Source organism: Lolium rigidum, chromosome 4, assembly GCF_022539505.1.
Source record: "Lolium rigidum isolate FL_2022 chromosome 4, APGP_CSIRO_Lrig_0.1, whole genome shotgun sequence".
NCBI classification, from domain to species: Eukaryota; Viridiplantae; Streptophyta; class Magnoliopsida; order Poales; family Poaceae; genus Lolium; species Lolium rigidum.
This window is the reverse complement of record NC_061511.1, coordinates 5,390,118-5,404,997: the sequence shown is the minus strand read 5'-3', so window position 1 is coordinate 5,404,997 and position 14,880 is coordinate 5,390,118. Positions and strand designations below refer to the sequence as shown.

At 44.9% G+C, this 14,880-nt stretch overlaps 1 protein-coding gene across 1 annotated transcript; it reads right to left on the bottom strand.

Annotated features, from left to right (window-relative positions):
- Positions 1 to 11,963: 11,963 nt before the first annotated feature.
- LOC124707968 (65-kDa microtubule-associated protein 9-like) lies at positions 11,964 to 14,341 on the bottom strand. The gene is made up of 6 exons (XM_047239660.1): positions 13,850 to 14,341; positions 13,092 to 13,775; positions 12,804 to 12,891; positions 12,606 to 12,679; positions 12,416 to 12,490; positions 11,964 to 12,197 (listed from the first exon to the last, which is right to left on the bottom strand). The coding sequence occupies exons 1-6, from the start codon at positions 14,339 to 14,341 to the stop codon at positions 11,964 to 11,966; spliced, it is 1,647 nt and encodes a 548-aa protein (XP_047095616.1).
- Between the last annotated feature and the right edge of the window lie 539 nt (positions 14,342 to 14,880).

Genomic DNA, 14,880 nt, shown 5'->3' with positions numbered 1-14,880 from the left:
TCAATATTCATCGGATCCCAACAAACACAACATGTAGTATTACAAATAGATGATCTTGATCATGATAGGCAGCTCACAAGATCTAACATGATAGCACAATGAGGAGAAGACAACCATCTAGCTACTACTATGGACCCATAGTCCAGGGGTGAACTACTCACACATCGATCCGGAGGCGATCATGGTGATGAAGAGACCTCCGGGAGATGATTCCCTCTCAGAGCAGGTGCTGAGAGCGATCTCCTGAATCCCCCGAGATGGGATTGGCGGCGGCGGCGTCTCTGGAAGGTTTTCCGTATCGTGGCTCTCGGTACTGGGGTTTTCGCGACGAAGGATTTAAGTAGGATGAAGGGCGGAGTCGGAGGGCTGACAGGGGGGCCACACACTAGGGCGGCGCGGGCCCCCCTTGGGCCGCGTGGCCCTAGTGTGGCGGCGCCTCGTCGCCCCACTTCGTGATCCTTTCGGTCTTCTGGAAGCTTCGTGGAAAAATAAGACCCTGGGCGTTGTCTGCTTGCGCATGCTATGCTCTACCCTAAGCATGTTGATGTTATTCCTATGCCTACTGGCTCACTATGATGTGCTCAATCTATGTGTGCATGACTCTGTGATGTGCAATTGCTTACTGGCTCATGTTCATATGTCTATTGGCTTGTTCCTATGCTCAATGACTTGCTCATATGCCTACTGGCTCATTCCTATGTTTACTGGTTAATTCACATGCTCAATAGCTTGTTCATATGCTTACTGAATCTGTTGTTGACTTGGGTTAGCTCTACTGACACTTGTGGTGTCAGTGGTGCTCACCCATGCCCTGTATAGGCTTCAGTTGATCTAGTCTTTGGATCCTGGCTTGCCTGTGATGCTCTGCTTGGTCTTGTGCTTGATCTACTTGAGCAATTATCTGCTAGTGGCTTAATTACTTGTCAATTCCTTGCTAAATGGATGAATTGCTAGCTGTTGTTGTCACTTATGTATGCTAATGATGCTTATGCATATGTGTGTGTGTGTTGCTGTTGCTTTCTATAGCTTACTGGAATTGATCCAGTGGCTAAGATGCAATGGTGCATGTTGTTGTTGCCTTACAGTGATGCTATTATCTGTTTCATGCATGGATTTGTGATGTATTCCTTCCTGGATGAATGGATTACTGATGAACTGCTTATGCAGTGTTGCTTAAGTGCCTTGCTATGCATGACTTGATATTTCCATGAATAATTTGGAAGTAATACAAGTCTGAATCCATTTCTGGATAGCGATGACTTATTTTCTTGGTTAAGTAGATGGTTTGGTGTTTGATGTGACCTCTGTAGCTTTGTTATGGATTGGTTGCTCACACAATTGACTAATCCTTGTTGGCTACTCATCTTGCTTGCATAATAGGAAATAATACATGCTATGAATACCATTATGCTTACCTGTGAAGAAATCTTGGCGATTTACTGATGGTTTAGTGGCTAGGATCCCACAAGGTAGTTCTTGGTAGCTTTTTATAACCTGTTAATCTCTACTGGTGCTTTATGTGCATGTGTGCTTGCTTGTGTGCACTTCTGTGCATCTATCCTTGTTCATATGCACAAAAATAGTATCTGGATGGTTTTAGGTTCTAATGGCTCCCTTTTACTGCCAGTGATCCTTGGTCAATACCAAGTGATGATCACCCTTGAGCATCTGCTCAAACCAAGACCTGTGTCATGCATGAATGATGGATTGGATCCACTGGATCCTCTCCAGGAACTTGGTATACCTTGTTCCAGCTCCTAGATAGTTAGCTTGACTGTTGTTGAGCAGTTGCTTGATGGTTTTGTGACTTGTCCTTCTCCTCCTAACTCTTGATGGTCTTGTTTATGTTCCCATGGTTTCTGTTGGGTCTTGGTTGGTGAATTTGGATGGATAAGTGGTTTCAATGGTTGTTGGTGATGTTCTTGAGCAAGAACTGGATGAACTCTTGCTGTTCTTGGCTGCTGGTTGCTGGATGAAATGGTTATCTGGTCGACTGTGACTTGTTTCTAGGGTTTCTACCCTACCTATACCCCTGGTGTTTCTTCTCTGGCTGTGACACACAGCCCTGGCTTGGCTGGTGACTCGGCTATGTGTGTTGTGTTGTTGCTTGCACATCATCTTCATGAGCTGTGAAGCTCCTTTGGTGAAACTTGAGCCCCCTGGGTGTGCTCAGGTTTGGTCTGCTTCATCTTATCCTTGTGTTGTCCAAGGTTTTGGACAAGCACAAGTGTCCTTGACACTTGGCTCACCCCTGGCTGATCACTATCTTGCTATTTAACCCCCCCCCCCCCCGTGTAGTTCTTCTCTGTATTTTGCAGGTTTTGAGGATGAAAGGATCTAGAAAGTAATTCTTCCAAGACATTAGCTTAGGGTTTTAGTATAGGATCAATTTATGTAATCTTCTTTTTTATTTCTGTTTTATAATTCATCCAATTCTTGTATAAAGAATATTGTAAAGACATTGTATATGTGTGTGTATGATCAATAAAGCTCAAATTTTCCTTATGAGCTCAATTTGTATATGTATCATTTATTTATAAATGTTTGGTGTATTTATATTTCAATTTGAAATTCAAAGTGAATTGAATTTATGAAATGTATTTGAATTATAAATTCATAATTCATATTCTATATTGTTTATCTTTTATTCTTTGAGTTTTAAATTCAATTTGACTTGGCAAATAGAATCAACTCCCAAAATCAACAAGATACAAAAGAGATCATGTCAAAATTCCTTAATCTCCCAATGCCTAACCCTAACTGCATCTGAGAGAGAACCTCGATCCCTCTTAGGTTTAGTTGCAATAAGGCGCAAAAATTTCCCTCGTTTTGCGATGAAATGCACATCCCATTTTTAAATCTACCCTTCGATGATCCTATGTTCTGAGTTATTACACTAGCTCCTTGATTAAGGGAAAGATCGATCACTTTATCATATTTTGATAAAATATTCTTAATTTCCATATTCACATGTATGAATCCAATGTACATATATAGACTCTACCCCTTCCACTGGTCTAAACTATGAGATCTAACAACATAGCCGCTCAACACATCCTAGGGCAAACATGTGACGAGTTGACCAAGAGACTTCTAGGGTAACAAAGCCAAGCCTTGCTCTTTTTTTCCCTTTTGGTGCATCAGTATGCATCAAGAATGACAACTTGAACTGGTCGTATCATAGCACGTTTTGCTAGATCACGGAGGTAGTTGTATGTCGGGGGTGCGTTAAACACGCACACCAAATCATGGTCCTCTGACCCAACTAGTCATTTGCATGACATCGTCCCACGCCATGACATTGAATAATAAATGATCATGTTCTTCTAAGAGTCGTTCCATCGCGCAGACGCCATATAGCACATGACTACGTGGACCAAGTTAAAGAGATAGGCTGGATTACACGCTTAGAAATGGAATCACGTTGGCAAGCATGCAGATCTATCCTAACAATAATGAAGGGTGGCGGCATGTGCCGAAACAAGCCATTACTCATGCATGTATCTTTCTTGCAGGAGGTGGTGCGCGACCTCTCCCCCGAGGATAATATTGTCTGCAGCGTAGGCGTGTCCCCGAGGATACATTGTATGCAACGTAGGCGTGCATACGTGAGGGCAAGACGACAGTCGAGTTGTCTGCTTGGCAACGGATTCCACCATACACGAGTAAGGAGCCGTTAACGAGACAATGTTTATGTTATCGACTTGTAATTAAATGGTCTCTTGTGCCTATGACGTTCACCATGAATGTGTCAGTTGCCCCATGGTTGTTTGGCTAACCACATGCTAACAAAAGAAACGATCTACCACACCCATCTAAATACCAAATGCTTGGTTAAGATTAAATGATGGTGATGATTTGGATCCAATTTCTTATCCTATTAAGCGACTGCTTTGTTTGTTGTCGTCCTCGCATATCGAAGTGCACCATCACCGTTGTCGTTGAACGCTTTTACTCGTAGCCACCCTTTGAGGGGCGAATTTTGGATCTAGCAGGGTCAATTGCTCTATCTCACGGTATGATTGCTGCACCCCCATGGGGCTCTCACATGCGTTTGGATTTTGGGCCGTCCGATCAAGCTGACGTGGCGCGATCTCGGCCAGCCATTCCATCCAGGGCGCGAGGCCCTCCCGCAGACCCGCATTTTATCCACGGGTCCTGTGAAGCCCGCTCGGCCCAGACTCTCCCGTCGCGCGTGGCTGCGAGCTCCAATCCCGTCGCTCCCTCTCCCCTTCCTCCTCCGCTCCCAGCCGCCGCCTCCGCTCCGCGCCCGCCCTCTCCCTCTCCCCTTCCTCCTCCGCTCCCAGCCGCCGCCTCCGCTCCGCGCCCGCCCCTCTCTCTCCCCAGTCCCCAATCCCCTCGCGAGCTTCGTCTCGTCTCTCAACCACCCAATCCTCACGTTCCCCTCCTCCTCAACCCCCTCAAATCCCGTCCACTTCTCCTCCCCCACCCCATTTTCTGGTCTCCTCCATGGATGGAACGAGGAGATGCGAAGGGAGGGCACCATGGATGAGGGCGCCAGGCCAACTCAGATGCTGTGGAGGAGCACGGAGGAAGGTGAACAACGATGTGTTTCTCCTGTTTGTTCTCCTTCCCGTGGGATGAGCGCGGTCGGCCGTCTGGCCATCTTCGTCTTCAGGCCACGCCATTGCAACGCCTTATGTACCGTTGTGCCACCACGGCCGTCATCTTTATCCACTTCCTCCACCGGGTCAGCGAGGTCGAAAATCTTTGTCTTTCTCTCAATGTATCCTTGACACTTCGATTCTAGGTTGTAGGCATCCATAGATCCGGCCGTGATGAATCCCAAACGACACCATGGTGTGGATTTGATGTGGGTGCAACGAGGATTTGGTTGGTGTCGGGTTTGGTGAGTAGGAAATCACTAGCATTGGCTCCGGTGACGCCGAAGACACATATGTGCGGCGGTATGAAGTCATGTGCCTAATCCTCTTTCCGCCTCACCTTGCATGGAGGAAGGAGTAGGTTGCTATTGGAATCTGTCGTCACATGCATACACGGGGATTTCGGATGCACATTCTGTCCCTTTTCATTAACAAGGATTTAGTTTTTGTTTCCGGGAATTTCAGCTAAGGTACAAAGGACGAGAGAAGGTTGAGTAGACCAACGAAGGCGCAATATGGGGTGCGGCCAGATTATCATCATCGGGTGACGAACATAGAGTAAAGTTTTAATCGAGTTATAGCTGAATCGGTACTACACCCTTATAGGCTTGGTAGAACACCATTTGTTTGGTGCAAACATGACAATTTAGGTGTGTTTGATAATGATCTTATTCTTAATATACATTATAATGATAATATGTTTTAGTCGGGTGAGAAAGCGCCACTTGATCAACTTGTGGATTGGCTTGTCATTGCTCGGGGAGCATGTTTCTCCAGAGGCAAGGAACATGGACATGCTATGAATGAGGTAGAGTGCCTTTTGTTTTCTCTCGGTTCTCTGTTTCTACTTCGAATCTTGATCTCTGTAGATATGAAGTAAACTTAGAGGTATCCAACCATCTACATTGTATACATTTGTTTATTAACAATACTAACGGCCAACAACTTCGAGACAACATTACTAGCGTTTATCATGGTCATGTTGCCTACGTTTATAATTTGTTTTACTTTTTTCAACACCTTGGATATGTTGGATTTTGGATTGTATACAAAGGTGAGTAACTAACAGGCTGTAATTTAATTTTGAAATGGTTGAATTATTGTATGGGGAAATGGATAAAATTGTTTATTTGCTCCGTTTGGGTTTTACCGAGGAAGAAGTCTCATCTGCTATTGACAATTTTGTTAAGCTTTTATATTGTTCAATATTGTTATCTTCCTTACTACTTTTACTAGATATAGTCATTCCTCCTTCAATATACGATTTACGATATTCTTCCGAGTGGGTTGCTTATAATCTTTGTTAGTAGCATTTACGCGAACAAAACATACCTTTCATACTTTTAGCATGCATTATTTTGTCCCTTTTGGATTATCTTTGACCTCCATGCCTACTTGTTATGTAACATGGCTCCCCGTTCTTTATTATCGGAGGCTAATGGGAATTAAATTCCATCCGACCTAAAGTATCGGATCTCATATACGTATGTAATGACATGCTCCCCAAGTACACTATCGCAAAACTACTGAAACATGATGTTAGGACAGAACCACAAGCTGCAGACCACAATTTTAATGTATAAGTATGTCGGTTATTTGCTTGGCAAGTACATTTTTTTACTTCTAATCAACTATTTATTGCTTGTTCCGATGAGCTCCTACAAACGTTAAAATGTCACTTTTCTTATTCTTTTCGAGTCGGGAAGCACCGGTTCATGAGCTGGCTGAACCCATTTTTGCAAGGCATATTGCCGGTACCATTGAGCGAGAACGAGGTAATGAATGATATTCATTTCTCGCCGCTTCGGACTACAACCAAGCAGCCACGGTTCTCCTAGCCTCTCCCCCACTATATTTTTTTTACATGTTTGCGGTGGTCGATTTAATCATGCTTTATTGGTTGTTTCTCTTCTTCTAAGATGCTTGCATAACCTTGCGAGCAGGGTCCTCTTTCGGTTCTTGAGGGTGATCTCGCAAAAAAAAAAATACAAATGCATAATCTTGCAAGCGAGGCGAAAAACATGTCTTCGCTGAAATCCGTTAGGAGTTTTAGTGAGTTAAATCAATTTTGCATATACACTAATACCGAGCTACTGAAATGTTCTTTTTAACATTGTCTAGTAGTACCATGACATCTTAATCATTTGAGCATCCATTTCTTCTCGGGTGCGGGGAAGTGGCGTCTTCGCTGCGTGGTTTGGATGGCCAACCCCCGACCCGGTGGTTAGCTGGTTGAGGTTGGTTCCGGACACACTCCATCCCCTTTCTCGATCCGAGGTCGTGATGTTCTTGATCCCGATCCCGAGAGGTGGCGCTTTTTTAGTCTATTTCGGATGTGTGTTTGTGATTGTTCTTCGTACGGGTTCCTTGGATGATCATGTGTTCATGTAGTATAAGCTTAATCGATTGTCACCCATTGCGGATTGCTTCTATAGGGCGAGGGATAGTAAATTAGAGCAAGCGAGCGGTGCAGCACTACAATTAGTGACCCTAATTAGTATCAAAAAGTTGTTTGATGTACCAAAAATGCATTTTTTTGGAGAGCAGTCTGTAATTTGTCGCAATTGTATGATGCATTTGATTTATGTGATGATTGGCACTCATCATGCGGGCTCGGGGGCCACCTGTGCGTTTCGGCGGTGGGAGCGCAAGCTGCCGTCTTCTTTCATAGATTGGGTATCTAGCTCGATTTATTTAACGAGTAATACGTGCTTCTCTCTATAAATATTTGCATATGTTATACAAAAGTACAATATCGGATGAGAAATATAGTTCTATTTGAAGAATGTGTTCTTATTTTCCTTTTGAAATATAGCGAGATGAGAAATATTTAATTAATCTGAATAGGCTTCTCATTACATTGCATGGGGCTGTGCTTAGCCTTAGTTTCCTGCCTAGAGTCCCAGCTTTATAATCCTTCATTCTTCGAGTCCTTTTTAGCATGCCTACATGGGTAATGACGACCTTCAAGGACAATCGTGCATGCATCCCCTAGAGCAATTCTTGCTAGGCTTTTGGCGATGAATACGAATTTTTCAGCGCAGCTATTATCGAGCCTGCCCTTTTGGCAAACATTCAACGGCCGGGGAAATCTGTAAAAGATAATCTGCTTGCTCTCTTTGGTTGACATGTGGATTGACAAGGTACATTACGCAACGTTTCCCTCTTCATTGGACTGAGATACACGTGTCAGTTAATACATTCTTTCCTCATAGTTCAAGCGGCTAACGATGTACTCCCTCCATTCCCTAATATAAGATATTTTGGTAGGTTAAATCAGCTTACCCCTCTTATATTAGGAAACATAGAAAGTAGTTTATTATGCTGGTTGGTTCGACGCTTAACCTTGCCTAGGGAATACTTTGAATATCGTTGTTGCATTTTCAATGGAAACTTTGCATTTAATTCAGATAATGTGCCCTACGATGATATTAACAAGTGTTCAATATCAACCTCGGTTTAATGGTATTAATATGTTTCGAAGGTGGCATACACTTGTAAATTCTCGAGTACGCTGTGGTTTATGCATTGTTGTTTTTAACAAACACTATGCCATTGGACAGGTGGATGATGCAAGCTGTTATACATCAAAAGGATTATGCGGTGGCTCTTTATGTAGTTTTGACCTTGCAGATACCTCAAGTCATTGAGAAACTTGATGATATATTAAGGTAAGATATTTTTGGGATGATAACTGAAACTTAAAAAGTGCCTTTGTTGGCTGGTAATTTTGTACTCCTTAGTTATATGGTTTTGTGCGGTGTTTGCACTCATCGTTATAATTGGACGACGTGAAGTAAAGAATGATGACGATACTAGGTGTTGTATTGTACTTTCTATATAAATATGTCTTTCGCTCTTTTATTTCATCTCTCATTTATATGCATAATTCTTCGTACAACAATCTGCGGTGGTGTTTTCACAAGCTCTTCTTGGATTGGCAATGATAATTCGAGTAACTCTAGCAAATTCTTGAAAAAGCGACAAATTGTGTTTTTTTATTTCTCTTTTACGAGTATTTGGATTATTAGGAACTTTACGTGACAATTCTCTTGATCGAGGCAAAGGATAGCTTCGCTACGGGGTTGCAACTTTCAATGTTGCCATCATCGGGATCCATCCTTCAGCATTTGCTCGGTTGCAACATGCCCTCGAATAGTGAATCGGATGTGCATATCTCCTAATTGATTCTACGATGTTCTTCTAAATACACGGAAGAACAAAGGGTGCAGATTTTACTGGACCTGTGATGTTACGTCGAAGACGACACCAATTCATCGTGTAGGTATAGAGTGCTTGACTAACATGTGAAGAGTGAAAGGTGTGATGAAGCTTTTCATTTGTTCCACTGGATTACGGTTCGTGGTCATGTTTTTCAACAATTTTAGGTGTTTGTGGTTTGACCGAGTCTAAGAGGTTGTTGGGAGTTCTCAGCGACATTATTGGGGGAAATTTTCACATTTTTTTTATTTATGTTGTGGGTCGATTTGGTTAGTCTTTAGGTTGGCGGAGGTTTTGAATCTGTACCTAGATGGAAATCTACAAATTTCGTTTGTATACGGTGTTGTAGTATGTTGTGCACTCCTACATTGGATGTTCCGTTGTTACCTTTTCACTTCCAGCCGTTTAGTCATTTGTTGCACATATATTTTAGTTTCGCCATTATGTACGTGTTAACTGCAGTCTAGGAGTAACAACAATGCCTGGAGAAATGCTTTTACGTATATATTCATAGCTCATTTCTAGGTCCAGCTTCAGCCTTATTATCTTCAGGCCTTCCCATAAGTCAATAAGATGGGGCAAATTATCTTTCTAAAAAATGGAAAAGTCACGACAACTTATACATGTTAAGCGGCGTGGATTTGTATACACCTGCAACTAGCATATCCTTACAGTTGTGTATCGTGCTATAGGCAAGATGTCAAAGGGAGACAATACCATTCGAGTTATTTGTTGGCAGTAGATATTCAATTCTTGTGCACTTTGTAAGGAACTGGGTGCTTTCAAGCAGTAGTATATTGAGCGCCACCAGGTTATCATCCTTATTTTGGTCGTACTTGAAATGTTGCTGCATACTAAAATAGTCATATTATTTAGTACACATTAATTTGATATGCGGTCACTATTATCTTTTATCAAGATTGTTTGTGCCTTAAACATTATGTATGTTCATTACCATGCTTTATGGTGTCGCGGAGTAGTGTTTCATAAGATATGTAATGATTCAAGATTGTTTATGTTTCAACTCTGCATCTGAAAGATATATGTTTTTTGGCAGCCGCTGAGATATATGATTTAATTTCGCATGGGGAGGAGAAGAGAAGACAAATAGGCAGATCTATGGGAAAATTTCTAAATACATGCATACTGGTGTGCCATTGTTTCCTCGGGTATGATGAACACTATTGTTGTTGTAGTGCTAAATAACGGTACGTATCTACACATACCCTAAAGGATTGAAGAGTAATATAATTTACTATCCGTACAAATAGACAACTCAGAATAATGTAGTTCCTGTAGAGCATAATTGATTCTTCTCCTTTGCTTCCGGCTTTGTCCTCTCCCAATACTCCTTGTGTCTTTTGCGTTAGCCCAGGCGGAAGAAGACATAGATGGTTGTGTTTTATTTATTTCATTCATTGTATGTTGGAAGTCTGTATCTGCTTGATATCTTCTTCCCTTTTAGCAATATTTTTTTCATGTTTGTATTACTGGTGGCTGCTAATTTATTATGTGAAGATTGTTTCCTCACGAATATATGAGCTCATATCGGATTTGCGCTGGCTTATTGTTGCTTCCGTGCTTACATGATAAGCTGATTTTGTGATTTTTCACCATATAAAATTCCCGCTCTTAGATAATTATGAATGCTTTTATATCCTTTGCATGGAATAAGCGGTGAGAAAGTTCAAAGGCACCTTAGGTTATATTGAGGACAATTTCAAGTTTTTATTTTATTCACATATAGGTTGAAATTGTATGATATTTGTGCGCTCCTTTTCTTTAATATATCATGCTATTGAAAGAGATATTATTTTTCTTATGATCACAAGATGATTCAGAGTTGTTAGTTTCTTTTTTTGTCTTGCTTCTGTCCTTCCAAGTCCTAATCATGCATGTGCTCATACCTCTATTTTTGGAAAGATGATGATAACAAATTGACATTTCCGGGTATGTAGCCACTCCCATGTGATTTAGCTTAATCTTCTATGTACGATACATTCACCTTCCACTGCAACGGGGTGTATGAGGTTGGCATGATGCTATGAGAGGTACTAACTATCTCAGCGGTGAGCTCTTTATGCAATCCTGATCTTCATAAGCAGATGGCTGAAATGATTAGCAAAAACTGAAAGTTGCAGTGATACTTGATTGTTGCGCTATCTAAACCGTCTAATACCAGTTTCAGATATCTGGTTAAACATGTTTACTTAGAATGTCTTTGATGGATTTTAGGTGTTTTGGTACCATGATCTGCTGTTAGAATTCCTTCATTGATTCTGGTTGATTGGATTAGACTGATCCATATATAATTTCCAGTTGATTCAGGTAACTATATTTACAACTTTATCAAGCTACTGAAACAAGTTCCGGCTAAACCACCTATTGTATTGATCCATTTTAGTGCAATTAAGCCAGTGTTGCTAAGCATATAGTGACGTATCATGTTCTGCATCTACCGTCTTATGCATATTGTGACCACGCCTGTGATAGGGTTGACCACTGGCCTCCAATGGCTACTGCCTTCCTTGAGATGGCGACCCATATGGCACCGGCAGAAAGCCCAAGCAGCATCTGAAGCCGGCGCTTGAGATGGAGGCTCGATCCCGTCCACGTCGAGCTCGCCTAGCGCCCTGCTCGCCCGGTTAGTGCCGAGGACCTTGAAACGTCATCAAAGTTGAATTTTCTGATTCTAGAAGGTTTTAATTGTCAAACACAATTGTATTAATCATCCGGCATTTTTTGGGATCGGTGGAAGTAGTATATTTAACTATTTTCATGATTCTATATAAGTATTGTTGTTCCGTTTGTTTTTGTGTGGTTGGGTCTAATTTCACCTTATTAACTTTGTTTTCTAAATTCTATATAGCACATTTCTATTTAGAAGTAGATCGGTTCGAGTTTCACGGGATCGTACGCCAAGGCGCACATCTAAATCTAGTATGGTATGGAGCTTATGTACTTTTCAAGTCTATGCCTTCTAGTAGAGATAAAACTCTCATTACTTCGACACTCTCTTTCCTTCTCGAGAATACACAGAAGTTTTGTCGACGTCCTTAATTCACGAGATCTAGTGTCTTAATTTTCTCCTAGCAAACAACAAGCCACCCAAATATCTCACTCAAAAGAATTTGGTGACAACCCATCGTCGCTCCTACGTGATGATAACGCAGATTTGAGGTAGCTTGGAGTGGTTGGCCTCGATGAAGACAATGCTGATGATGACGATGACACAACCATCTTCTTGCCTCCACCCATGGATAGTGTCCTCGTCACGTTCTTGATGCTCTTCGGGAGAGCTCTAGCCACCGGCGACTCCACCGTGCTTTGCCCCTGCTGCCTCCTTTGGTCCTGTGAAAACCATAGCTACGTCAACAATCTATCGAGGCTTGCTTCGAACACGCTAACTTCACTGAACATTATTTGAAATTCAAGATATATGCACGGGTAATCCATATATTTTCCAAAAAAAAATGCATATGCAATTTTGCACCGTATACATCAATTGCAGGATTAATATGTACAATGTAGTGTAATAATTAAGATATGATGGTGCAAGTATACCCTACCCTCTGTCTCTTCCTCTCTTGTTCTTTCTCTTTCCTCGTGTTGTCGTACTCTTGCAGCATGTCTAAAAGCCCCTCCTGCATATGCAGAATCCTCCGTCATTTTCAGAATTCAAAAACGAGATCAAAGCACAGAGTACCTAACTTCCCACCAAATTAAGTATAGAAATAGATGCAAATGAGGCATGCATACTCCATCATACACGAACTTGGCGCCTCTTTCCTTCTCCCATGCCACCACCTTCGCCGTCAAGGACTCCGCCATTGCTGCACCTCACAGATAAACCAAACAATCAGACGTGACATGGCACCATCAGAGCTTTGTTCATGCTAGTAAAGGAAGAAGAAACAGAGTTTCTCATCGACAACGAGGTGATGATCCTGTATTCACCTGGCATCTTACTGACTAAGGCGCGTGCCTTCTCGGCGCGCTTTAGCACCAGGTGGGTTCCTTTACCAACATTGTATCTGTTCTCGTTCTGAAATTGAACACAGAGAAATTCAGAATAAGAAACAAAACAAAAAAGTTGGCCTATCTTTGCTTTGAAGAAAATTCTCTTGATTCCTGCGTGAGTTAAATCAGTTTATTTGTGAAGTTTCTGTAACATTCAGGTGAAACTTCTATAGAATTCATGTGAAATTTCATGCAAATGTACCAGAGAGTAGGTCTCAGTCTCACCCTGCTGTACTCCTCGAGCCAGGTTTCCTCCTCGAGGGCGGCCTGCCACCTCTCCATCCTCTCCAGCACGTCCTTCCGGCTGATCTCCTCGTCCCTGGCCTCCGAGATCTGCGTGTCCAGCCGCGCCAGCACCAACGTCCTCTCCGCCACGGCTTCCCCGTCGTCGTCCAGCACGAGCATCTCCTCGCCGTCGTCCTCCTCCTCCGCCGCGACCGCAGACACGATGCGCGCGCGGCGCTGGATCTCCCTGAGCTCGCCGCGCTTCCTAGCCAGCAGGTCCTTCATCCGGCGCCCCTTGAGCCCCTCCAGCCGCGCCACCTCGGCCTCGACCTCGCCGATGGCCGCCGCCGAGAGCGCGCCCGCCTCCGTGATCTCGTCCTCGGAGGCGGCCACGTTGCAGGCCACGCCCTGGAACCGGCTCTGCTCCTCCGCCGGCGTGTCCATCAGGCTCCACAGCTCCAGCATCGCCACCACCAGGTCCTGCAGCCTCTGCATCCTGCCACGCTTGGTCTCTCGCAGCCTCTCGGACTCCGACTCCAGCCTCGCGAGCGCGCCGTCGCTGATGTCGCCACCGGCGCCAGCTTCTTGCAAACTGGTGGTGGTTTCTGCCGGGCCCATGCCGAGAACCGTGGAGGACGCGCGTAGGGAGTCCCTGAGCTCCGCCATTTTCTTGATTCGATTCTCCTGCCAAAAAACAAGAACAGATTGATCGCCTTCGTCTCGCACATTAGCAAAGTCGTCGGTTGATCTGAACGGACCTTCTGTGATTGGAGGTGCCGCAGTTGCGCTCTGAGCTCCTGGAGCCTCTTCATGGTGAGGTCGTTACCGTCGGCGTCCACATGAAATGGTTCGGTTGGCCTCATCTCCTGCTGGACCCGGTCGATGAGCCCCGTCACCTCCGCGAGCTCCCGCCGCCTCTCGTCCCTGCGCCGCCTCATGTCCTCCAGCTCCGACGCGACCACGCGCAGCTCCTCCCTGAGGCTCCTCCGGGAGCCGCTGCTCCTATCAGCGTTCCGCGGGCCGTCGTGGCCGATGGCGCCGCGGAGGGCGTCGAGCTCGGCCCGGGCGGCATCGACTTCCGCTCGTAGGCGCGCGGCGTGGTGCCTGACCTGCGCAACCTTGGCCCCGTACAGGGCGAGGCAGTCGTCCTCCAGAGCCCGCAGCGCCGCCCGCCGGTCCTCCTCCGCCTCCTCGACCTCGTCCCACGCTTCCCCGAGCTCCCGTAGCACCGCCTCGCGGCGGGGCTCCATCGATTTCATCAGGAATGTAAGTATGGATATGAAACTATGAATCCACGGGACGGAGACGGCCTGCGGCTTCAGGGAGACCACGCAGCCGGACTTTGGGTGGACATGGTGATTGCCATGGCCGGCCCCTCCGATCGGTGCCGGTGCGTGCGTGCGTAAAGTCGAGCCCAAGGACGCGGCGACGTCACGTGCATGAGGACGGCGACGGCGAGGGCGGGAGGCGCCGGCGGCGGTTTTGCAGAACCTCGTTGTACACGTACGTGGCGCCGGCGAACGTACGTACCTCCGGGCGACGCTGACGGCGGCGTCAGGGATCCGGGCGATCGGGAGGGGCCGAGCTGGGCGAGCGCGTCGGTCGATGCGGGACGGGAGAGAAAAGCGCGGGCGATGGATCGACGAGTTCGTGCGATTGGAGGAGATGCCCCCTCACACGTGGCGCTCACCCACTCATCCATGGCGGGTCCCACGTGCCCTCAGTCTGAAGTCTGAACTGAACTGGAGGACCGAAGCAGAAATCCATCTAGGGAGAGAACAACTAAAAG